Source organism: Phyllopteryx taeniolatus, chromosome 8 (assembly GCF_024500385.1).
Source record: "Phyllopteryx taeniolatus isolate TA_2022b chromosome 8, UOR_Ptae_1.2, whole genome shotgun sequence".
NCBI lineage: Eukaryota > Metazoa > Chordata > Actinopteri > Syngnathiformes > Syngnathidae > Phyllopteryx > Phyllopteryx taeniolatus.
This window is the reverse complement of record NC_084509.1, coordinates 10,530,215-10,553,690: the sequence shown is the minus strand read 5'-3', so window position 1 is coordinate 10,553,690 and position 23,476 is coordinate 10,530,215. Positions and strand designations below refer to the sequence as shown.

Here is a 23,476-nt window from a genome sequence, read left to right as displayed (position 1 = left end):
AAAAATGTCTGGCAAACACTGATGAAGACAACTTTATTTCATATTGTCATAACATTGACACATTGAATGAAAGGTTTTGCAAATTGTAAATGCAATGTTTGAGGTGAATACTGGGGAGATGCAGGCTGTTACATGATGTGCTTTACAAACTGTGCGATGCAGGTGATCATTCAAATTGAATGCAAAAAAAATTCCTGCTTTCACTCCTTACAGTTCAACTGGCAAGAAATTACCAAACGTTGGGTGGTTTGTCAATAAATAGGCCGACTGACCTGTGATTCCTCCTCTCAGGTGTCGTCCCAAGCTAATTGTCATCGTCACTGTCGTCGTCATTGAAGTAAATGTGTTGTCCTCTGGGGGTCCACGTCCTGCCGTGGCCTCTGCCGGCGCCCTGAGCCCCCGCCGTCGTAGCCGTCGTCTCCTGCGTAGTGATGAGGTCGATGATGGCTGTGATGACGGCACAGTCTTTGGATTGGCGGTTCTTCCAGTCCACGGGGGCCGGCCTGCGGATCTTGTCCGCCAGCAGAGAATGCAGCTCTTGTTTTAGACTCTGGAGGAAGGATGATGAGAATTAAAACTGCAAGCAGCAATGAGCGCCGCCTTTTTCATGGCGAATCCTCCAAATGATTACCAAACTTGGACACAGTGTACACATTAGATGGTTTTAGACAAACTATTTTGCTCAGGAGTCACATTTTAACAAAGAGAAGGGCCAGGTCAATCTCTTAGATAAAAGTTATACAGTGGTGCCTTGACTTGCAAGTTTAATTCGTTCCATAAACACGCCGCTGGTGTGCAGCCTTTGGCCAGCAGGGGCCAGTAAAAGACAGACTGATTACACTTACATTACACTTAGATTTGATAATGTAACACGAGGAAGACCACTGTGACTAAGCTGCAGTAATACTAGCCATTTTTCAAAGATAGCGAATATATGTCTGTGAGTACTGTTGTATGCTCTGTCTGCATGTGTTTCTACCATTTGTGCTCAAATGATTTACAGCTAAATTCAATTTTATTTTATGATTTACAATTCCATGTTCCCTGCTTATTCGGGATTTGTGGTTTCACAGATTACCATTTTTGGGGGGATGGAGAACCAATCCTCCTATTATTTGCTATAAATCACACTTTTGTGCCCAGGCCAAAGCCATGTCTAATATACAAACTATTCCTGTGGCATTATGTTGTGGCATCTTGGTGGCAAGGAACTATGTTGACATGAGTTGAGGAGATTCCTTTTGTGCGTTGCCGCCATCTTGTGGCATCTATAAACAACTATACACCTTTTGGGATAAGGCATCAATTACCAACAGATATTCGTTATCCGAGACAGGGCTAGGTCCCTACAAATACTAAAGGTAAAAAACCGAATGAATAAAAATGAATACATTCATTTTAATGAAACTATTTGAATAAACTGTAATTCAATAAATGTAACTGACTGGTCCTAAATTAGAATGTACTTACTTTGACGAGATGAGCAGTGCGCGCCGGCGACCTAAAGACGATCCACTTGTCCACGGCGATGGTCTCCTGGTCATCGTCCTTTTGGATGGTGATGTCGCCACCAAAGAAGAGGAGAGAGAAGGGGGAGACTTCGGTGCAGTCGTACAGGAAGATCTGAGGAGGCACAGAAAGTGTGACACACGCAGCCTGACTGGGCCTGCTGTATGTGCCTTGGCCTCTTGGGGGCAGTGTAGTGCAATGCATGCACGGAGTTGCATATTACAGTAAGCTAAAACAAGAGTAGAAGAAAGTCGCAATAAAATTTCATTAAACTCATTTTTCACAGATTAGGAAGAATGTCTGCATGTGTCACTACAGCGCTTGTGTGTGAATATTCGTTATTTGAAAGTAAACCCCTCTCATGATCTAATACTAATGTTAGCTAGCCTGTCAATAGGGTTAAGCATTACGCTGGCTATTCGAAAACAATGTGTCTTGTATTTAAATATACAATGTGTGTAATTTTTTTTGTTGTGCATTTAGTTTTACAGTAAACTCCAATTGGGGTGTCAATAAGAAGCTTAAAGCACGCTCAGGGATGGTAGAATAACATACGTCACACATTTGCTACAAGCAAAACAGGGTGCGTTTACAACGCAGGAACTTGCATACACAAACCACGCCGCGGCCCATTAATCATTTTTCTTCGATTATAACGTTTTTATGATCGCGAGAAGCCAAAATCGAATTAAAATAAAATTTCTATTATCATCGCCAAAACCTAATTTGGGGTTAGGATTTGAGATTAAGGTTAGATTTGGGGCTAGGGTTTAAGGGTAGAGTCAGTATTATGGCGAGGATGGTGTCTGGATGTTTAGATAGCGGCTAGTCGTTAGGGCTCAGGGTTGGGGTTTAGGGCTTAGTTGCTGGGGTTTGATTTATGATTAGAGTTTATTAATGTACCGATTCTCAACCAAAGGTGAGTTGTCAAATTCACAGTGCTTTTGATCACAAAAAGGAGAGGATGTTGCAGATGTAGTGCTTGGCACAAGTAATAAATAAAACTCCAAAAGGTTGCTTGAGAGGCAGTCTGCATTCAAGGGAAGCACATTTCATCCTGGAAGCTGAGTGACAAATAAAGCACAATAAAAAAGTGGAGACGGCCACATCGGCCCCGTGAGGTAGGAACGTGACAGCCCGCAGGGGACTAACGCATCAGCACACCGTAACGTCATCGTCACCCTTCTCTGCCTCTCTGTGGGTGTGTGTGACCTTGACAGCCTCACACTTTTCAGTGCTTAAAATACACGAGAAGAGGGGAGCAAGATCAAAAGATCACATGAAAGTACAATTGATGACAAACACACACACGCTCTCACCCACCTCTTAAGCGTGTGTGTGTGTGTGTGTGTGTGTGTGTGTGTGTCCCCACTGCTTTTGGCTCCGTCTCAGAAGAGCGAGTGGTTAAAGGTCGGCCTTTCGTCCGAATGAATATTTGATTAAAACGCCGCCTTTCAACTGCCTCTCAAACACACTAGTGCTTCAAAGACCACAGACACTTCAGCATTTTACACTGCCTGGAACAGCTGGCATTTCCCACCTTTTTATTTTTTTATAAACAGGACATGGTGACAAAGTCCACTGTCGTTTTCTGCAGTATTGGGACAGGCGTGTTAATCTTTTTCACCCAACCTGGTGTGTTGAAACCACCTGACGAGTATTGTATAGGTCACATCATGGCGTTTTCCCTGTCCTTGTCCCTGTACAAAACGGCAATTTTCTGCCTTCTGTGGGACGACACTTGTGTGTAAAGGTATTCTGCAATGTTTCCCCCGGATGCATTTTGTATAAAAGGCAAAAGCAGAACGAATGCCGGTCTTTTTCATTTATTTCTTTTTTTTTATTATTATTTTGATGGGCCAGTTTGGCAGGATCTGTGTAAAAGAGGCTTCTGACCCATAAAAAAGGAGTCTGTGTAAAGGAAACCCACAATGCCGGGACAATGGTGCGAAGATTAACACCTGAAATCTCCCACCCCGTCGCAGTGAAAGCAATTGTCACGATACAACAACTGTTTTATTAACACACCACGTCACACGTGGAATTACAGTGGATATGAACAGTCTACACAACCCTGCTCAAGTGCCAGGTTTTGTGATATAAAAAAAAAATTCTAAACTTTTTCCACCATAAAGGTGGATGCTGTATCCCTGTCAGTTGTGGCAAAATCCCACCTTCCCTGGGTTCTATATAAAAAGCAAAGGCAGATAATAGTGTTACTTACGCTGCTGGTTCTCATTTTGAGGTGATAGATGAGCCACGTGTAGTTAAAGTTGGTCTCCTCGTAGTTGACGGACTTGGGGTGGATACACACCTTCCCGTCATGCTGAGTGTACACTTTCACCCTGCACGAGATAACGCAGTGTGTGTGTGTCGTTATTCAAAAATATAACAATACAAATAAAAATGTGTCCTTATTGAGTGAAAATGGACACAAAAGCCACGCTATAAAAAGTGTAATTTTTCCCAGCCAACTAGCAAAGAAACATATTGATAAATTATTAAAGAAAATTATATATTTCAGATTTCTAACTATTATGATTTGTTTTTTTTCTTTAAACACTGAAAAAAAACGACTAAAATTTTGGGATGTGCGATAAATATTTTCTGAGGCTCTGGAGATAACATATGTAATCAAAATAATCCAAAAATAATGTACAGTTGTGCCTAGAAGTTTCCATACGCAAGCAGAATTTGTAAGATGTGTACAATTCTTTAAATAATCAGGCAAAACACTATTTTAAAATGATCATTACACAGTGTTTTGTAACAATGAAGAAAAAAGTGAGCTGGTCCCTGTTCTGTCAAAAGAATTGGCAATATTTGACAAATTCTGCCAGGGTGTGTAAACTTATGAACACAACTTTATAGATATTGGTGTGCAATGTGACAGCAAACAAACTTTACAAATATGAAAAAAAAAAATTTATTCATTTAAAATATTCTTACGCCTTAGAAATAAGTAGGGTTAGGCACTGAGAATCGAGAACCAACTGGAACCGGAATGTTCTCCCAGAATCGTTCAAATTAAAAAATTTCGGTTCGATGCCTAGTCCGCCAGCCCGAAGAAGAAGTGGCGTAAACCAATGAAGAAGAACGCACATGAAGACGGCGAACAAAAGTGTGTCATAACTTTGTCAGTGCAAGACTTGGAATAAAATGATATTGTGCAAAGGAGGCTTTCACAATGTGTAGAAGTCTGTCGTGCTCCCTCCTGCTCTGAGCCTCAGTCTACACTGTGCAGCGCTTAAATGAAGTCAACTCTCAGTCAATTGGGTGAGTGAAACAATAAAAATACATCCATGCCAACATTAAGGCAGCTAACAAGGTAAACGGTTGGTTGCACTTTTGCACTGATTGGTTTTTAGCATTTATTTAGGTCTTCAAACCAACGTAAGAGCAGTTGACAGAAAGAAAAAAGCTTAACATTGAGCTAAAACTTCACCTTATTAGCAATTTACATCACGACGAATTGGGACATAATTCCCATAAACGTCTCACAGTATCACAAACCCCAACCTTGTGCCTCACCGGGGTGGGTAAGGAATCAACGTTTTATCGCATTTGGCTCCATCCATTAAATCTTTTTTTTTTTAAATCACCAGTGCCGTGTGAAGTTACTTTCCGTGCCAAAATGGTGAGTTCCAGTGCATACCGTTCAAAATAAAAGGCTACAAGCTTAAAACAGGAAATCAAGTTAAAACGTGCACATATGAACCATTTGACGTGATAAAACAGTCCCAAATAACGAGTTTAACGATGCTATATTTAACTTTTAGCTGAAACATTCATTACTAAAAAATAAGTCAATTGGGTTAGTTCCACAGTCCACAAACATTGCCTGATAGTTCATACGTTTGATATTGATACTGGTTATAAAGAAGCCCTGAGTCAAATGTTCATTTTAGTCTATGCTGCGGGCTGCTAAGAAAATGGATGTTCATAATTTAGACACCCTTTATTTAAACCATGCAAACTTTTTCGACCCAGCCCATTAAAACAATCGGAATCGAGAATCGTTTGGAACCGTAGTCGAAATAAGGAACCGGAATCAGAACAAGAATCGGTCAAATTCAAACGATGCCCAACCCTAGAAATAAGAAAATCCAAAAGGCTGAAAATATTAACATAAAGATACCAATTTTTTAATAAAAGGTACTGAATAAAATGTGACTCCAAACAAATAAACAAATAATTTTAGAAAAAGGATAGTCTTATCTTGTATTTATCTTTTATTTAAATGTCTTTTTGTCCTGTTACAGTACACTTGCATTGGAGAAACGTGGTGTAGTGACTAATCAGCACCACCAGATAGCACTGTTCATACAGGGCTTAAGTTGAACTGTGAAAAGTCAGATGGAGTATTATTCTAGTTAGACTATTTGTAAATGCAAACTAACTTTGGATTTCATTAGAATGCTGCTGGATCATTTGTCTATTTTTTTTTGTTTGTTTTTTGTTTTTTAAGCTTTTAGCTCCTGCCAGTGTGACTAAGAGGGAAGCACAACTGTCAGGAGAGCAATTCAGACGGCCACATTCCAAACGGCGCAGTGTGAGCCAGACGAAATCCTCGTATTGACAGCAGGGAACAATCTGCTCTTAGCTCGACTGTCTGGTTTGGTTGTGAAATAAAGACTGCATAAAACATAAGTGAAAGTGTTAGAGCGTCAGAACTTTGGAAGCGATGATAACAACATCAATAAACTTTCAATGGAGATGAACAATAATAATTTTGCTCACCCAGGTCTCTTTTTGCTGTGTGATGGTCGGATCATGGCTACTTTAGGATACAGGCCAGCTACGATCACCGCTTTGATCAATTTCTCGTTGTCTAAGGGAGAGGTCCTTTTTACTTAAAACTGAACACACCATCATTTAAATAAATATTAAGACGGCTCCTCCTGTCTATCCACCTGAGTTGACATTAGAGTTGGGGTCTTTAGGGTCCTTGCTGCTGACGAAGCCTGCGTGCATGAGATGTTCAGCAAACTGGCCCTTCATGTTGTGCAACATCTAAATGACAAAGAGAGGACCAAGGACGCACGTAATAGGTAGACATGAGTTTACGACGTGCACACACAAGCACTACATTTTGAAAATATTGCATTTTGGACACCGTTAAGCACAGGTCAAAGCAACAGAAGGCACGTTGGACAAGAAGAAAGTCATTTCCAACAAAAAGGCCATAATTAATTACACACACAAAAACATTTTTAAGTCTATTTTTGGAAAAATATTTGACAAGGAAATCCAGTCTGCAAAAAGGCTAAAAATCAACACAATAAGTCTAAATATTGAATTGCTATGATGCTATCATGCAATAAAAATAAGACAATCCAAAATGCCCCAAAAATATTAATAGAATACCAATATTTAAAATACAAATTAATTAAATAAAATACAATTAAGAAATTCTTAAAGAATACAAATAATAACAATAAAATTAGATAAAAAATAAAAACATTTTACTGAGATCACCTGGAGTGTGTTGCCAGACAGGAAGTTGTCCCAGCAGAACTCCCGCTCGCACCGGCCGCCACGCTGTTTAGCTTCCTGCCAGCCCTGACCAATCGATGGACGACAAGTGAAAACGGCTTGATTTGTTTGTTTGATATACAGCAAACAGAGCCATGATCTGCTCTACTACCTGGAAAGCGTTGACCACAGTGAGGTGATCACTTTTGGAGTTGTTGGACAGTGTTTTCCTCCTCTTGTCTGCCATCTCCTCTTTGCCCTGAGAGGCAGGAAGTCACGGGATAGTGTGATCATCATGTAACCATGTGGCACGTGTACTGTTCCTGCTGCTATCATGTGTGAGAAGTGGCGACCTACCAGGGGTATGAAGAAAGGGTCTTTGAAGCTGAGGGAGGCGGCAATGGTGAGCACGGGGTCGAGGCAGCCTAGCAGCGCTCCGAACAGGATGAGCTTTCCAATGTGAGGCTCCACGGGCAGGCGAGCCAGGTGGAAACCCAGCGCCGTTAGGTTCTCCGAATGATCCAAGGCGTTCTGACACCAAGGAAAAGACGCAAATGTTGAACTCAGCTGGGTGTTAATAGATTTTATTAACTGCTTGTATGCAGCGGTGGCTTGCAATAAAAGTTCCATGATCATGTCGTAACTTAAAACACTTTACAATTTTTTTTGTAACGTCTTTTAATAAAATCTATAATATTGTACTTTATATTATCTTTTCACTAGTTTTGTTGTTGATGTTGTTTTAAATCAACCCGACATTGAGTTTTAAACTTTTTCCCTCCACTGATAGAACTGATTTTACAATATAACCAAATTTAAGTAGTAACGACTTTGGCTTATGTTGACCAGATAGAGAATGATCACCATAACTTTAAATTAACTCCCACAAAGGGTCAAATAAAAATAGGGGGGGATAATTTATGGCCTTGTAAAATTCAATTTAATACATTTAAAAGGTCTTAATAAGAATGTTTTGCATACTACTAAACCCCGGAGGGCACACTGAAATTGGAAATAGATTGCAGGGGTTTTTGAATATGTTTAACCAAAATTTGTTTTTTTATCTTCAACTTAATCCTCAGCTTTTATGACCTCTCCTCTTGAGAGCATCAATTCAGTTGCAACATTTCCTGCTCAAAAGACAGACAAATTGTTGTTTGTCGACTCCAACCTTGAATAACTGTTTCTCCTTGTATTTTAAAGATGTTCCCTTCTTTCGCTCTTTGCTTTCTTACCAGGTCTTTGAGGTTCTTTATGGCCAGATTCACAGCCTTTTCAGTGGGAGGGTCCAGAGCTTTCTGCAGGAAGTGAGCAATGCCCCCAAGTTTCAATATCTGAACAGAGAGTACAAAACCTGTCACACACCAATATACTGTCTGACTGATACAAATAAAACACTAAGATCACATTTCTTGTATTACTCCTGCGTGCAAGCGGACACATTAAGTCCGCCTCTCACCTGCTGGCTTCACTGTAAAAACGTACTCATAAGCCTCGAAGCTGAACCTGAAGTACAACATTAAAAACACTCAATAAAGCCACCAGCGCAAACACTCGATTGGAGTGATCTTTGCCTTCATGTTCCATTAGCATGCGCTGAGGCAGTGAGGCTTTGCGAAGAGGATGGTAGAAATAAATGGCAAGCCATCGCTGAAGAGGCGACGACCTCGCCTCCTCCAGCGTGAGCACTGAGTCCTTTATGCTAAGTGCAATTTTTTTCACCTATTCTGAGATAAAAAGGAAAACATTCACATGCTCTCCAAAATCTGCAAGGCCATTTCAGCCAATCCGATGCCTGAATACAGTTCTTTCTTGAAAAGGCGCAAAGACAACAATGCTATTGGGTCAACTTTATCATCCCATTACGCCTTGGTGCCGTTTATACAATGACATGGGTAAAAAGCGAGAAAAATGGCAGATTTCACAGGCAGTATGAAAGGAGCTTCTGAAACTACCTCCAAAGGTTGAATCTTAGTGGAAAAAACATTCCGTGTCTGTGCCATTTATACAGCTCAGCCACCAAGAGAAAAAGGCAGCTAAATATACAACAGGGCAGGAAAAGTGAGTATCTTTATCCCCCCATTCTGTGTTAGTGTCATTTACAGAACAGTTGCTAAAGAAAAACATCTGAAAATTCAGAATTTAACAAACAGTGTAAAAGGGGCTGATACAAGCTCCAAAGGCGATAAATTAATGAATGAACTTAAAATCCCCATTTCATGTTGCTGCCGTATATACAAAACCCTGAAAAAAAGCATATAAATCTTGGCCTGAAGGGGTAGTGTAAACCTACCTCTGAAGGTGAATAATTTAAGAAACAACTTAGTAGCCCCCTTTCTGTGTCTGTGCTGTTAACGGAGAACAGCGACCATCAAACCATCGCAGCTTGACCAGAGAGTGTGAAAGGGCCTTCTGATGCTACATTCGAAGGTAGAATATTTGTGGAATGACATTTTCCCTCCATTCCATATTTGTGCCATTTATACAGAACAAAGAACAGTCAAATCTCGGTTTTCAACACAAAATGGCAGGACGTGTGTCAAGTATTCACACCCCTGTGCCGCCACCCTGGCATTCACATATCACACAGGTGACAATTCAGGTCTATTACAACTCTGACACTACCTCTGAAGCCAGGAAACTGCCGGGCCGACTTCGTTACCTCATTCTGTACGTGTTAGTTCCATTTATACAGGACAGCAACACAAGAAATAGCCAACACAATTGTAGCTTTTGCAGGCAGCGTGAAAGGGGCTTCGTAAACTACAGTACTTGCGCAAGTGGAACAACTAGGCCACACAGCTTTCCGTGTCCATACCATTTATACAAAACTCAAAACTCTGAGGCGGCACGGTGGATGACTGGTTAGAGCGTCAGCCTCACAGTTCTGAGGACCCGGGTTCAATCCCGGCCCCGCCTGTGTGGAGTTTGCATGTTCTCCCCGTGCCTGCGTGGGTTTTCTCCGGCCGGGCACTCCGGTTTCCTCCCACATCCCAAAAACATGCATTAATTGGAGACTCTAAATCACCCGTAGGTGTAACTGTGAGTGCAAATGGTTGTTTATTTGTATGTGCCCTGCGATTGGCTGGCAACCAGTTCAGGGTGTACCCCGCCTCCTGCCCGATGACAGCTGGGATAGGCTCCAGCACGCCCGCGACCCTAGTGAGGAGAAGCGGCTCAGAAAATGGATGGATTGATGAAAACTCTCACTTCAAAAGGTAATGTAACAGGCTAAAGACTTAAAATGCAGTTTACTTGTGAACATAAGAACCAAAACACATCAGGAAAAAATATTGAATTTCAAATGTGTTAATATGGACATGGCCTCAATGTGTCACGCTGCTGAAAAATAAGGCTTTCAAACAACTCAGCACATCCTTCAAGATTTGTGCTCTGAGGTGTCTGCCTGTGATTGGAGCACACGTTACAGACCTTGATCTGCAGGCACAGCTCCTCCAACGGAGTCCTCATGATTTCTGGTAATTGGTAGGCATCCAGAAGGCTGGCTCGGAGACCATTATACAGATGATAGCACTTTCCTGGACACACTCTATGCATATGCATGCAGAACAGAGAGGAGAAGCGAAAAAAAAAAAGTCAGGGAAGAGAAAAAGCTTAATTGAGAATCAATGGCACGAAACTGCACTCAGCAAGCAGCTTGCGCTAATTGGGCCCAGCTCCACTTTGATGTTGGAAAGAGCCAACAGAAGCTGGAAACATTCTCATTTAGTGACTTTTGGGAAACAAATGGGGATGATAAAAGTAAGATTGGCATCGGATGTAATCACAGTGGCCCTAACGTCTATAAAATGGCCCCGGTGAGTAAACAAAGGCAAATACATACGCACCTGCCAGCGCGCCCTTTCCTTTGCTTGGCATTGGCCAGGCTCACCCACTCGGCCGTCATGGTGCTGATGTTGTTGTTGGTGTCGAAGTTGGTTTCTTTGATCTTGCCTCCATCGATTACAAAAACAACATCATCTATGGTGATGCTGAGAGATGTGGGGTAGAGCAAGTGTGCGATGAAAATGGGAATGGAATGAAGTCAGACAGAAAATCACTTCAAAGCAAGCTGTTCGAAAATGTTTGGTTTTGACTAGAGTAGAAAATAAAATTGAGCCCTAGGGGAAATTTAGCAGCTATTTTTATAGAAGTAATGGTGAGCACGGGCCACTTCTTTAATTTGTGCTTGAGTGCATGACTAAATCTCCAGTTAGTCAGCCTCATTCAAGCCAATATCATAGTCCTTAATCATTAGCCACTGCTTTGCACTCACACAAGTGAAAATGTTGAAAGCCTCGAACAAAAAGTCTGAGCGAGACACTTTACACTTACCTTGTCTCAGCTATATTGGTAGCAATCACAATCTTTCGCACACCAGATGGAGGCCGTTTGAATACCTGGGAGGGGCGGAGGATGACATTGAGATTGGATTCCGGCAAAATTGAGGGGGGGCAATAAAGCTGGATGTTTGTCCGAGGGGTTGAGAGAGACGGAGGCGGCAAATACTGACCTGCGTCTGATTAACCGTCGGCATGAGTGAGTGCAGTGGGATGATAACAAAACGATCTGTAACAGGAAGCACAAACAAGGCAGCGCTGGTAAGGCCAGAATACAAGTTGTACCTGCTGTGTCGAGCTGCTGCTACATACTACAACATAGGCATCAACTTTTTACATAGTATGTACAATGGATTTTTAATAAAACAAGACTTGATTGAAGTGTAGACTTGAAGCTTGAATTTAAGAAGAAGAATTCATTTTCAGTAAAATATTTCCATGCACTTATAGTACACTTCCTGCTGCTAGAATATTCTAAGACTAGCGATGATTGGAAATAGCTGAAACTAATGAGGCTAACTGCTATTCTAATCCACAACCATCTTATTTTTGTACTCTCTGAACCGCAGAGATGTATGAAGACTGTGGTGTGTTGCCCAGACATTTTGCTGCTCCACAAGTGTTATAGTCCGGCGACTGCAGCAGACGGGCAAGATGAAAATCCTTTGTGAATTGGCCGATAGGATACCAAAAACGTGATTAACCATTGGTGGACTTCTAGCTTTAAGTCTCGATTGACTTGACTTAACCCAATAATATAAAATAACATTTGTATAACCTTTTTTTCAAACATGTACATGACCACTTGTCGGAGAATTGTTGCTTTATGGCACTTTAAAAAATAAACAACAAAATATATATCTATATTTTAAAATAAAGTAATTATTTAAATAGACGACAACAATTTGTAGAGAAAATTATTTGCACAAAAAAACATTAGTTAAGAGCCAAGGGGGGTCAAGCACACGGTGCCAATTCGAACGCCACCATATACACGCACATTATTTTGTTTTGTTTTGTTTTAAACTATCGCACTGCTTGCTGAGCACTGACTGACTTTTTGAACTTTAAGTCGTGATGATTAGCTTAGCCGACCGGGGATTGGCTTCGGGACATACCTGGCTGTGTGGCCTCTCGGGAGTTTCTTTTTGGGGTCGCAAAGTATCAACACTGGAATGTATAAGTGGACTGAATGGGCTCGAGAAGAAGCATTAGTTTGCTGACGTAAATAGCCCATGGTAATTGCCATATTGGCTGCATGTTTACAATCTGCAGCGCACATTTCTCCGCCGGCCCCGATTACGAAGGCAAACTTGAGACAAGTTACATAACGTGACGTTGTATTCAATGTTTACAACGGTCGGGGAAATGTAGCGTCTGTGAATGCTATTTTGCTATCGATGTGACAAGTAGCTTAACTACCGAAAAGCTATTCGATGTTAAAATAGCCACGCTACATAGACCGATTCGGATTCTATTGGTTTAAATTTTTATGCTTAAACTGTAACCAGTAAATGTTGTTTGTTAACTCTAACAGTCACATCATTCACTAAATTTGTTTGCCAGAGGCTGAGGGGGAGTGTCAAAGCCAAATATACACATTTGCTAGATATCTTCATGATTAAAAAAGAAATAATGAAGAATTGCTTTTCTGCTGAAGGGCTCCCTTTGCGGTGAAGTGTATTATTTTAATTGCTTATACAATTTTGATGTACAACATGGACTTTAGCACCAATGCTAGCGCTATAAGAGGCACCTGAGAGTGTCCTGGCCGCCGTGGCAATGATGATAAGCAGATTCTTTTACAAACTTTTTGAGGTTGTTCAAACTTACGATAATGATAAAGTCACATGGAAATCATGGGAAACTGTGTGCGCGCGTGCGTCTGTCTACCTGATCTGAACATCTGCTGTCCCATTAGCAAGTCATTGAGGCTGCTGATGTTGTCCCAGCCGGGCAAGAAGACCAAGATGGCTCCTTCCTGTTGTACAAAAAGATGGGAGCGCCACTTAGGAGTCGTCAAACTAAGATAAAGTGAAGAAACTCGCATTTTCTATTTAGGCTTTGTCTTTGTCAAACACACATTAAATTCCAGCTCCTTATCGAGTACAATTTGTTATCACACAAGTCAACTTTTGATATGATTTTGATATGACTTTTCATCATATCAAAGCACCGCTAGAGATAGAAAAAAATTGTATGGAATGAACATGCAGCGGGAGAGCATCTTTGCAATCGCTCATTAGCACTGAGCTGCTGCCCAGGAGCCGTGTCATTTCCTCTGATCTTATGTCACTGTGTGCTTGGATGCTAACCCTGCTGTTCTTCCCATCTGCTCTACCTTCACAAATATATTCAGCAAGCATAATGACACTCAGTTTGGATTTTCAATGTTATAGAGTTGGAATTATTGGACTGGACCTGATTGTATTGTGTGTTTACTCAATTAAGTATATTACAGCAAACTCACCTCATCGTTGAGCACAATATGGCGGATGAGTGCCACGATGAGCTCCAAGTCAATCTTGTCATCGCCATCCAGCATCTCGAGAGCAGCTATGGTGCTCTCAGAGTATCTGGGGGAAAACAAGTGACATACATGTTATAATACTATAAACTGGTGTGAAAAAGGCAGCATGATGAGGTTCATGGGCTTTCTCCAGCTTACTTTCACATTTCAGAAACATGCCTTTCAGGTTAAATTAAAACTTTAAATTGTCCATAAGTGTGAATATCATGGCGGAATGGTGGACGACTGTTTAGAGCGTCAGCCTCACAGTTCTGAGGACCCGGGTTCAATCCCCGGCCCCGCCTGTGTGGAGTTTGCATGTTCTCCCCGTGCCTGCGTGGGTTTTCTCTGGGCACTCCGGTTTCTTCCCGCATCCCAAAAACATGCATTAATTGGAGACTCTAAATTGCCCGTAGGTGTGACTGTGAGTGCGAATGGTTGTTTGTTTGTATGTGCCCTGCAATTGGCTGGCAACCAGTTCAGAGTGTACCCCACCTACTGCCCGATGATAGCTGGGATAGGCTCCAGCACGCCCGCGACCCTAGTGAGGAGAAGCGGCTCAGAAAATGGATGGATGGATGTGAATGTCATCAGAAATGGTTCTTTGTCAATAGGCACCCTGCGATTGGCTGTCGACTGGTTCAAGGTATACCCCGCCACTCGCTCTAAGTCAGCTGTGATAGTCTCCAGCTCAACAATGAACCATATGAGTACAAGGGGAATAGAAACTGTATGGATGGATAGGGTGACAACTCCAAAAAGGCAACCGATCATCAGGGTTTGGTATCACACAAACCATGCAACAATGCAAACCATGAATAGGTGAATTTGTGAATATGTGGGGGTTCACAGTTCACACTTCACTTCATCTCCAAATCAACAAAGAATGGGTGAACAGCTACTCCTCCTAACTTAGCTACCTAACGGTGCTCTTCCACCCACCTGGCTTGGAGTGTGCGAGCAAAACAAGGCCAGCTCTCTTTGTATTCGGCCTCCTTCTCCTCCTTTTCAGGTCTGGAGTGGCGTCCCTGCCAGAAGCCTCTTTTCCATGCAGGCCGGCGGTCCTGGTTCTTGGGATGATACCTGGTTAAAAAAACAAACAAACAAAAAAACGGGATTCCAGCTTAACTGGAAAAGTTACGTGTAAGCTTAACGTTCTACCTTGTCATCTCCACAACGTCCTCTACAAGGAATTCCTCCACTGGGAATGTCAAGCCTGGGATGTGGATCATGGGGCAGTTCTCTAAAGGGCGTGACACAGAAGGAGACCCATTCTTTAACATAAGTGCTGAAAGCTGAGGCTTTTTATTTAAGAAGTAAATAAAATGTTTATTTAAATACCGAAGTACTTCGAGAATTTCTCTGCGTTGAGCGTGGCACTCATCAGGATGACCTTGAGGTCATATCGCACTTCGAGTAGGTCCTTGACGATGGTGAGCAACACGTCGGAGTGCAGGCTTCTCTCGTGGATCTCATCCAGAACCAAATGGCTGACACTTGATAGCCGACTGACAAGGACAACAAGACAAGTTTCAAATGTTTCTTTTATTTCTTCTTATTGCTGTGACGGCTATGGTGTGATAACACTACATTCCTTCATATGTTTACAAGCCTTGGCTTGCATGCTAATTAGGGTCAGGATTTCAAATTTGCACCCCTTGTTATTTAACTCTTTGCAGCTAAAATCTTGGACAAATTTAGCCCTAGGAATCATAATGATTACATTTGGGATATAAACCGATGCCGTCTGTGTTTGGTCCTATAAGCACTCATCTATGATTAAAGTAATTGAATTCTCTAGACTGAAAAGATTTATGAGTCATCATTTAGTCCAAGTATAAACGCACTGTACCAACCTCTGGGCCCACTGCTGTGTAAACATGAGGTAAAATAGTTGCAGCATTTTGTCAGACTGCCCGTAGTCCTAAAATGACTCACACGGTTCAAGTCGTGCCAAATTCGGGATGAGCACAAATGAGACAACAAGAGCGGGCACCCTCGCTTCCGACCGAGGATACTCGTGATCCAAGGAAGAGCAGGCGGGGATGACTCAACTGTGTTTGTGTGTGTTTTCTCTGCCTAAGAGGATGGGAGGTGCATACTAATGTCTGGCACTGACAGCAAGCACGAATCAATGAAGCCAAGTGACACAGAGGGAAGGAGGGCCAGCTGAAGTAGCCGAAAAAGAAATGCTGGGAGGAGGGACACTCACGAGTCTGAGCGGAGCCACTGAAGGATAATGCCCGTGGTACAGTACAGGACTGAACCTTGTCTCCGTGGTAACTGGCTAGGGAAAGAAAGAAGGGAATAAAATGCATTTTCCAAATTAGGTTCTTTACAGATGGCTTATTCAAAAATGAGAAAGTTTGGCATTTCGCAGAAACTACTTTGTTCTTTGAACGTGCCGAAAAGGATACAAATGTGTCAGACAGGAGGCCATTATTTTTTCTATTTTCTGACAGTCGGTGTTCATTATCCATTACCGTCTGTGTAACTTTCATCTCCTCTATCATTATCCCTTCTATATAACATACTCTCTGTCTCCAACTTAACGAGCTTTCATTTTGTTCACTTAATGTATATAATTACAATATTCAGTCACTGCATTAGTGACAGCGGCACAAACTAATGAAATCCAAAACACACAGACGTGTTTCGAATAATTTTATTCATTGCGATTTGTACAGGTCCAGAGCAATTCTGGTACATTGTTATACTGGAGTCACGCTTTGTGAATACAGTTAAACAAAATCTACGAAACTAACTTAAAGAAGAAAAAACAATCATGGACAAAAGTAGAAAAGGACAAAGAGTGAGGTCTACCTAAGGTATATAAAAAAAATAAATTAAAAAAAAGGAAAAATACAACAATAATTTTCCAGAAATTGTCTAAACATGAACTAGAACATAACAGAATAGAGTAAACAGGGATACATACAGTGGGTACGGAAAGTATTCAGACCCCTTAAATTTTTCACACCTGGATTGGGGGATCCTGTACCATTCCTCCTTGCAGATCCTCTCCAGTTCTGTCAGGTTGGCTGGTCAACATTGGTGGACAGCTATTTTCAGGTCTCTCCAAGAGATGCTCAATTGGGTTTAAGTCAGGGCTCTGACTGGGCCATTCAAGAACAGTCACGGAGTTGTTCGGAAGCCACTCCTTCGTTATTTTAGCTGTGTCTTAGGGTTATTGTCTTGTTGGAAGGTGAGCCTTCGGCCCAGTCTGAGGTCCTGAGCACTCTGGAGAAGGTTTTCGTCCCGGATATCCCAGTACTTGGCGGCATTCATCTTTCCTTCGATTGCAACTAGTCGTCCTGTCCCTGCAGCTGAAAAACACCCCCACAGCATGATGCTGCCACCACCATGCTTCACTGTTGGGACTGTATTTGACAGGGGATGAACGGTGCCTGGTTTTCGCCCACATACTGCTTACAATTAAGGCCAAAAAGTTCTATCTTGGTCTCATCAGACCAGAGAATCTTATTTCTCACCATCTTGGAGTCCTTCAGGTGTTTTTTTTTTTACCATGCAGGCTTTCACGTGTCTTGCACTGAGGAGAGGCTTCCGTTGGGCCACTCTGCCATAAAGCCCGACTGGTGGAGGGCTGCAGTGATGGTTGACTTTCTAGAACTTTCTCCCATCTCCCAAGTGCATCTCTGGAGCTCAGCCACAGTGATCTTTGGGTTCTTCTTTACGTCTCTCACCAAGGCTCTTCTCCCCCGATTGCTCAGTTTGGCTGGACGGCCAGCTCTAGGAAGGGTTCTGGTCGTCCCAAATGTCTTCCATTTAAGGATTATGGAGGCCACTGTGCTCTTAGGAACCTTAAGTACAGCAGAAACGTTTTTGTAACCTTGCACAGATCTCTGAGCTTTCATGCCGTTCCTTTGACCTCATGATTCTCATTTGCTCTGACGTGTACTGTAGCTGTAAGGTCTTATACAGACACGGGTGTGGCTTTCCCAATCAAGTCCAATCAGTATAATCAAACACAGCTGGACTCAAATGAAGATTTAGAACCATTTCAAGGATGTTCAGAAGAAATGAACAGCACCCAAGTTAAATATCTGAGTGTCACAGCAAAGGGTCTGAATACTTATGGCTGTGTGATATTTCAGTTATTTTTGTAATAAATCTGCAAAAATTTCAACAATTCCGTTTTGGTTTTTTTAAATGAACTTAAATGATTTTAGCAAACGGCTGCAATATAACAAAGTGAAAAATTTAAGGGGGTCGGAATACTTTCCGTACCCATTGTATCTGTGCAATTAAACCACAATATTATCAACACATCAAATTAATCTCTGTAAAAAGACAATATTAATGAAGCTCTCTCGTAATCTCATCAAAAGGTTTCCTTAAAGTTGTGGCCAGTGGGTGTATATTGTGTATAAGACAGTGGCACTTGGGCGGCACGGTGGCCGACTGGTTAGAGCGTCAGCCTCACAGTTCTGAGGACCCGGGTTCAATCCCCGGCCCCGCCTGTGTGGAGTTTGCATGTTCTCCCCGTGCCTGCGTGGGTTTTCTCCGGGTACTCCGGTTTCCTCCCACATCCCAAAAACATGCATGAATTGGAGACTCTAAATTGCCCGTAGGCATGACTGTGAGTGCGAATGGTTGTTTGTTCCTATGTGCCCTGCGATTGGCTGGCAACCAGTTCAGGGTGTACCCCGCCTCCTGCCCGATGACAGCTGGGATAGGCTCCAGCACGCCCGCGACCCTAGTGAGGAGAAGCGGCTGAGAAAATGGATGGATGGATGGACAGTGGCACTTGGTTCACACGCTATTCTTCCATCTTAAAATACAGTGGGTATGGAAAGTATTTACACCTCCTTAAATTTTTAACTCTTTGTTATACTGCAGCAATATGCTAAATTCATTTAAGTCAATTTTTTCCCCTCAATGTACACACAGCACCCCATATTGACAGAAAAAAAACGGAATTGCTGAAATTTTTGCAGATTTATTAAAAAACAAAAACTTAAATATCACACAGCCATAAGTATTCAGACCCTTTGCTGTGGCACTCATATCTAACTCGGGTGCTGTCCATTTCTTCTGCAAAAATTTCAACAATTCCGTGTTTTTCTGTCAATATGGGGTGCTGTATGTACATTAATGAGGAAAAAGGTGAACTTAAATGATTTTAGCAAATGGCTGCAATATAACAAAGAGTAAAAAATTTATGGGGGTCTGAATACTTTTCGTACCCACTGTAAGTACACATACCTGTATACTGATAATACGGCCTAATTTGACCATATTCCCGCCAAACTAAATCTGCAATGGACAATCCTGAGCGATTAACCTGTGGTGTGGGGTGTGCAAGGAGGGCAGACAATTGTAAATATTAAACAATACTCAATATTTAAGATTGCAAATTACAAAAAGCCTACTAGAACATCTGAACTTTATTAGGGGTTCATAGGAGGTGCTTTACATGGTGCCAGGTGTGTGCTGACTCCCATTTCACATGCAGAGTTTTTCTGAGGTCTCTCACATTGAACAAAGTTAAAGAACTAAAGATGTTAAAAAGCAGTATGTGTATAACTGGCTTTGGAGCCATGGACTTACCTCTGCAAGCGAATTTGATAACCACACGAATTTCCACTGCCAACCTTTTCTGCCCTCTCGGCAGCCACGCGCTCTGCTACCTGCGTGAGGTGTAAACCTAAATTAGGCAGGAAACCATGCCGAGCAACGACATGAGCTACACGTGGAAGTGCCGTACCGAGATGGCGCTAATGCGCCGAGGCTGCGTGCAAACCACACGGCACATAGAGCCCATGCCGCGGTTGATGTGGTCGTCCAGGATGAACTGGGTCACCTGCGTGGTTTTTCCGCAGCCTGTTTCACCGCTCACCACCAGCACTTGGTTGGAGTTGATCAGCCGCACTAGCTCCTGATGGCACAATGTGATCAGATGGAGGAGAAAGGAAAGCAAGGTACGACTGTTTCTTTTCAAAATCAAGAATGAACCTCTTTCTTCCCATAGGATGGCAACTTTTCTCTGAACCGCTAAGGAAAAGAGCAAATAGTAAGTAATTAGTAAGCATTGAATAGCATTGAGAAACAAACCTTCATTAACACTCACCAGCATTTCCTTGTACTTTGGGTGTGATTTCTTACTCTGCAGATCTCTCTTCAGCGATTCGTCCAGCAAAACATCTCTAGCTATTTCCTGGAGTAAGAATTCTAGATCTTTCTCATTCCTCCTCAGTTTCTCCCTATCTTCTTCCTCCTCCAGTTGCTGCAGCTCCACCACATCATCATCATCCCATCTGTCAGGAATCTCATCTTTAACAACTGCCTGTGAGCTAGAACTAATTAAAAAAAAAAAAAAAAGGGGAAAATAAAATAAGTTTGCTTGAAACGCTATTGATCATTTGTAATTAGGAAGTGAAGTCCGTTGCTATCTGGTTCTCATCAATGTCATATCCGTAAATAGTGGTCTCTGCTCTAAGACACCCTGCTTCAATTATGCTTCCGCCAAGGAAGACGCTGTGCATTTTTTTTCTTTTCATTTTAAACAAAACATCTATTCTGTTATTTTTTTGTCAATATGGGGTGCTGTGTGTACATTAATGAAGGAAAAATGAACTTCAATGATTTTAACAAAAGGCTGCAATATAACAAAGAGTGAAAAATTTAAGGGGTCTGAATACTTTCCGTACCCACTGTATACTATGCCAATCAAAAAGTAGCTGCAACTTAGAGATAAGGCACCAAAAACTCTTAGAAGAGCCCAATTATTTAGAAAAGCAGACTGAGGTGTATCACAAAGGATCAGGATGCGGCCATCTTGGATTACCCCAAAAGAACAGCAGTGACTAATCCAGGAGGCCACAAAGAAACTCAGGACAACTTCTGAAGAACTGCAGGTCTCCCTTTCCTCAGTTAAGATCAGTTTACATGACACAACAATAAGGAAGAGACTGAACAAAAATGGCATCCATGGCAGAGTTCCAAGGCAAAAACCACTGCTGACCAAAAAGAACAAAAAGGCTTCTCTTACTTTGGCAAAAAAAAAAAAAAAAAAAATCTGGCGGTGTGGCAAAAGGCCTGTTATGGAATGCGCACAATCGTATCGTATCAAGTTGGAATAAAGTACTGTCGGCACACAGTCGTTGTACTCACGTTATTGGACACAACATTAGGGACGAAGATTGACTTTCACTGAATTTGCGCCGCTAGCTGCCCTTGTTCCTCTCCCTCCTTAGTGACCAGATCAGACTAGCCGAGGCTAACGATGCACGCCTAACTGCTACGTTAATCCATAATTTGGGCAGCAGAACCAGCGCAGTTTCCATACTCTTGGACCCGTGCAGATGCACACGGACTGTGTCGCCTTCTTGGCCGGACACTTCGCTGTTCTATAGACGTGTAAGTAGTGAAAAATCAAAGTAAACCACGTATAGGCAACATGAGCAAACCAGAGAAAGTTGTCCCATGATAAGCAGTTGGAGGAGGCTTGATGAAGAAATGTATCTTAAATCTTGGTTTAGGTGTTATTAAATTAACTTAAAACATAATAATAAGTTTGGTGGCAGTGTGAGCTCATGTGGCTGTATGTAGAATGTAGGAATGCAGTTGGAGGGGCATGTCACAGTTCTGCAATTTCAAAGACGACACAGACGTTTGTTTACTTGAAGACTGCGATTTTCGGTTTCAATACAGAATCGTTCCAGCCTTAGTGATTATTATACAGAACATATTAAGTAGGAGACAAGAAGTGTTACTGCCTAAACTTAAACCCAAGGTAAGTACAGAACCGTGCTTTTTGTTGTATTGTTGTATGTTAAACCCTGTGCAATTACATCTAGATTAATTTTTTTAATTGTTTTCACTTTCATCAGTATTATTGGCCCCCTGAAGACAACCATGACCACGATGTGGCCCCGGATGATGGCAAGTCTGACATTGCTGCCCTACACAATGTCTGAGGAAATGCAGTGGTTACCGTTTCTTGTGTGTTGTGTCAATGTCTTCCCTCTCAAATTTGATCTTCCGTTTTTCCTCTTCGGTCATGTCTCCATCAAAATAGCTGCACAAAGAACATTGGTCACAGTCCTGCCAGACTCAGCAACAACTTAAAATAGACATCAATACCCTGTGTTCTGTCTTCCTTATAGTCTAAAGTTCCTCAGGCGACTGGCTTTCTTTAACATCTGCATAAACATGCTGCAGATGTTCTACCAGTCTGTGGTGGCGAGAACCCTCATATACGCACTGGAGGGGCAGCGACAAGATAAATGACACTTCTCACGAAGACAAACTGAGGAGGAAGCTCTGTCATGGGCACATAATTGGACAGCCTGACATCTGTGGCAGAAAGTAGGATGCTGAACAAGCCTATGTCCAACATGGACAATCAACAGCTTCCACTGCACAGCAACATCTCCAGGCAGAGCAGCAGCTTCAGTGACAGGCTGCTGACTAAGGAAGTCCTACATCCTTCAAGTCATGCGGCTTTTTAATTCAGCCCTGAGAGGAAAACGTGTTCCCTCACCTTTTTACTGTACTGTCAATATTTTGCACACTGATCACCATGTACCTTATTCCAGACCTTTAGACTGCACCAGACTTATTTCTGTATACATAAAATAATATTTATTTATATTGTTAAAATGTTTGGACACTCTTTTTGATGTATAATATGTTTAGGATCTGTACCATTGTTAGCAATTCAGCATGACTGCTCTGCCTTTTGTTTTCATTGCGGAGATTTCAGGGACAATGAATTTCCCTTGTGGATGAATAAAGTATCTATCGCTATCTAAAAGCAATCACGTCAAAAGGTCTCACCAGTGGCCACTTTTATTGGAACGTGCACGCCAGTTGTCCGCCGACGCAAAGCCTCTCGCATTTCCACTCGGTCTCTCCGGACCTGACTGGTCATTCTGGACGGAGTCGAGCAGCTTAATAATGTGCTGCTCTCTGGACTCATCCATCTGGACCACTGCCCGCTGCACACAAGGAGGTAAAAAAAAACGTGAATTAATCAAGTAAATGCTAAAGAGAGCAGATCCATAAGTTCTACACGTTATCAGAGCACAGTGTGGTTCTAGCAAATCCGGAGAAGCAGCCCATACTCACAGTTACTTGAGAGAATGAATGTGTAAACATACCGATCTCCGGTCAGCCTGTTTCTTCCTCACGGCCCCGTACTTTGCGTACCACAAGCCAATCTCACGGCCCTTCAAGTGTGATGGATGGCGACCACCGTCGTTGTCCTGGTCGAAGCTGCCACTAAAACCACTTCCCCGTTCGGCTCTTTCTCTGCTGCCATCACGAAAGCCTCTACTACTACCTCCTCTTCTGTCTCGTCCACCGCCCCCACCTCCGTACTTTTTACTCATCCCGACGCAAGAGAAACAAACGACGTTGGCACGAAATGAGACAAGTTGTCGCACCCGTTAGCAAACAGCACTAGCTTGGGGCTAAGAGATTCAACGCGGGAGCGGAGACTTAACGTTAAGACGTTAACTCACTAGCATTGATGTTAGCTAAACATGTAAGAATTATTTCTAATATGTCGTTTGAAAATAATACAATAAATGAGCCGTCATAAGCTATTCATGCGCTTGTTTCCATCCGGCGAGTCGCACATTTGTGACGTTACCAGTCATTGCGGCTTGAAAATTAC

General features: G+C 42.2%; 1 protein-coding gene across 3 annotated transcripts in view; it reads right to left on the bottom strand.

Moving 5' to 3' along the window:
• Positions 1-23,476, bottom strand: part of dhx36 (DEAH (Asp-Glu-Ala-His) box polypeptide 36) — a 45,802-nt gene extending 22,326 nt beyond the window's left edge. For 2 of the 3 annotated variants that reach the window (XM_061783292.1, XM_061783291.1), the window contains exons 1-26: positions 22,959-23,476; positions 22,636-22,796; positions 21,791-21,874; positions 19,925-20,153; positions 19,810-19,848; positions 19,562-19,732; positions 19,405-19,484; positions 16,046-16,120; positions 15,175-15,341; positions 14,995-15,076; positions 14,776-14,916; positions 13,795-13,900; positions 13,218-13,305; positions 11,498-11,553; positions 11,320-11,384; positions 10,833-10,976; positions 10,417-10,534; positions 8,220-8,318; positions 7,342-7,515; positions 7,157-7,243; positions 6,988-7,071; positions 6,423-6,522; positions 6,250-6,340; positions 3,734-3,854; positions 1,471-1,623; positions 273-550 (exon numbers count right to left, since the gene is read on the bottom strand). In XM_061783292.1, the coding sequence (XP_061639276.1) occupies positions 305-550; positions 1,471-1,623; positions 3,734-3,854; positions 6,250-6,340; positions 6,423-6,522; positions 6,988-7,071; positions 7,157-7,243; positions 7,342-7,515; positions 8,220-8,318; positions 10,417-10,534; positions 10,833-10,976; positions 11,320-11,384; positions 11,498-11,553; positions 13,218-13,305; positions 13,795-13,900; positions 14,776-14,916; positions 14,995-15,076; positions 15,175-15,341; positions 16,046-16,120; positions 19,405-19,484; positions 19,562-19,732; positions 19,810-19,848; positions 19,925-20,153; positions 21,791-21,874; positions 22,636-22,796; positions 22,959-23,189 (3,192 nt within the window). In that variant the 5' untranslated portion in view covers positions 23,190-23,476 and the 3' untranslated portion in view covers positions 273-304. Of the gene's footprint in view, positions 1-16; positions 551-1,470; positions 1,624-3,733; positions 3,855-6,249; positions 6,341-6,422; positions 6,523-6,987; positions 7,072-7,156; positions 7,244-7,341; positions 7,516-8,219; positions 8,319-10,416; positions 10,535-10,832; positions 10,977-11,319; positions 11,385-11,497; positions 11,554-13,217; positions 13,306-13,794; positions 13,901-14,775; positions 14,917-14,994; positions 15,077-15,174; positions 15,342-16,045; positions 16,121-19,404; positions 19,485-19,561; positions 19,733-19,809; positions 19,849-19,924; positions 20,154-21,790; positions 21,875-22,635; positions 22,797-22,958 lie in introns of those variants that run through there. The other variant, XM_061783290.1, reaches the window with a different exon arrangement.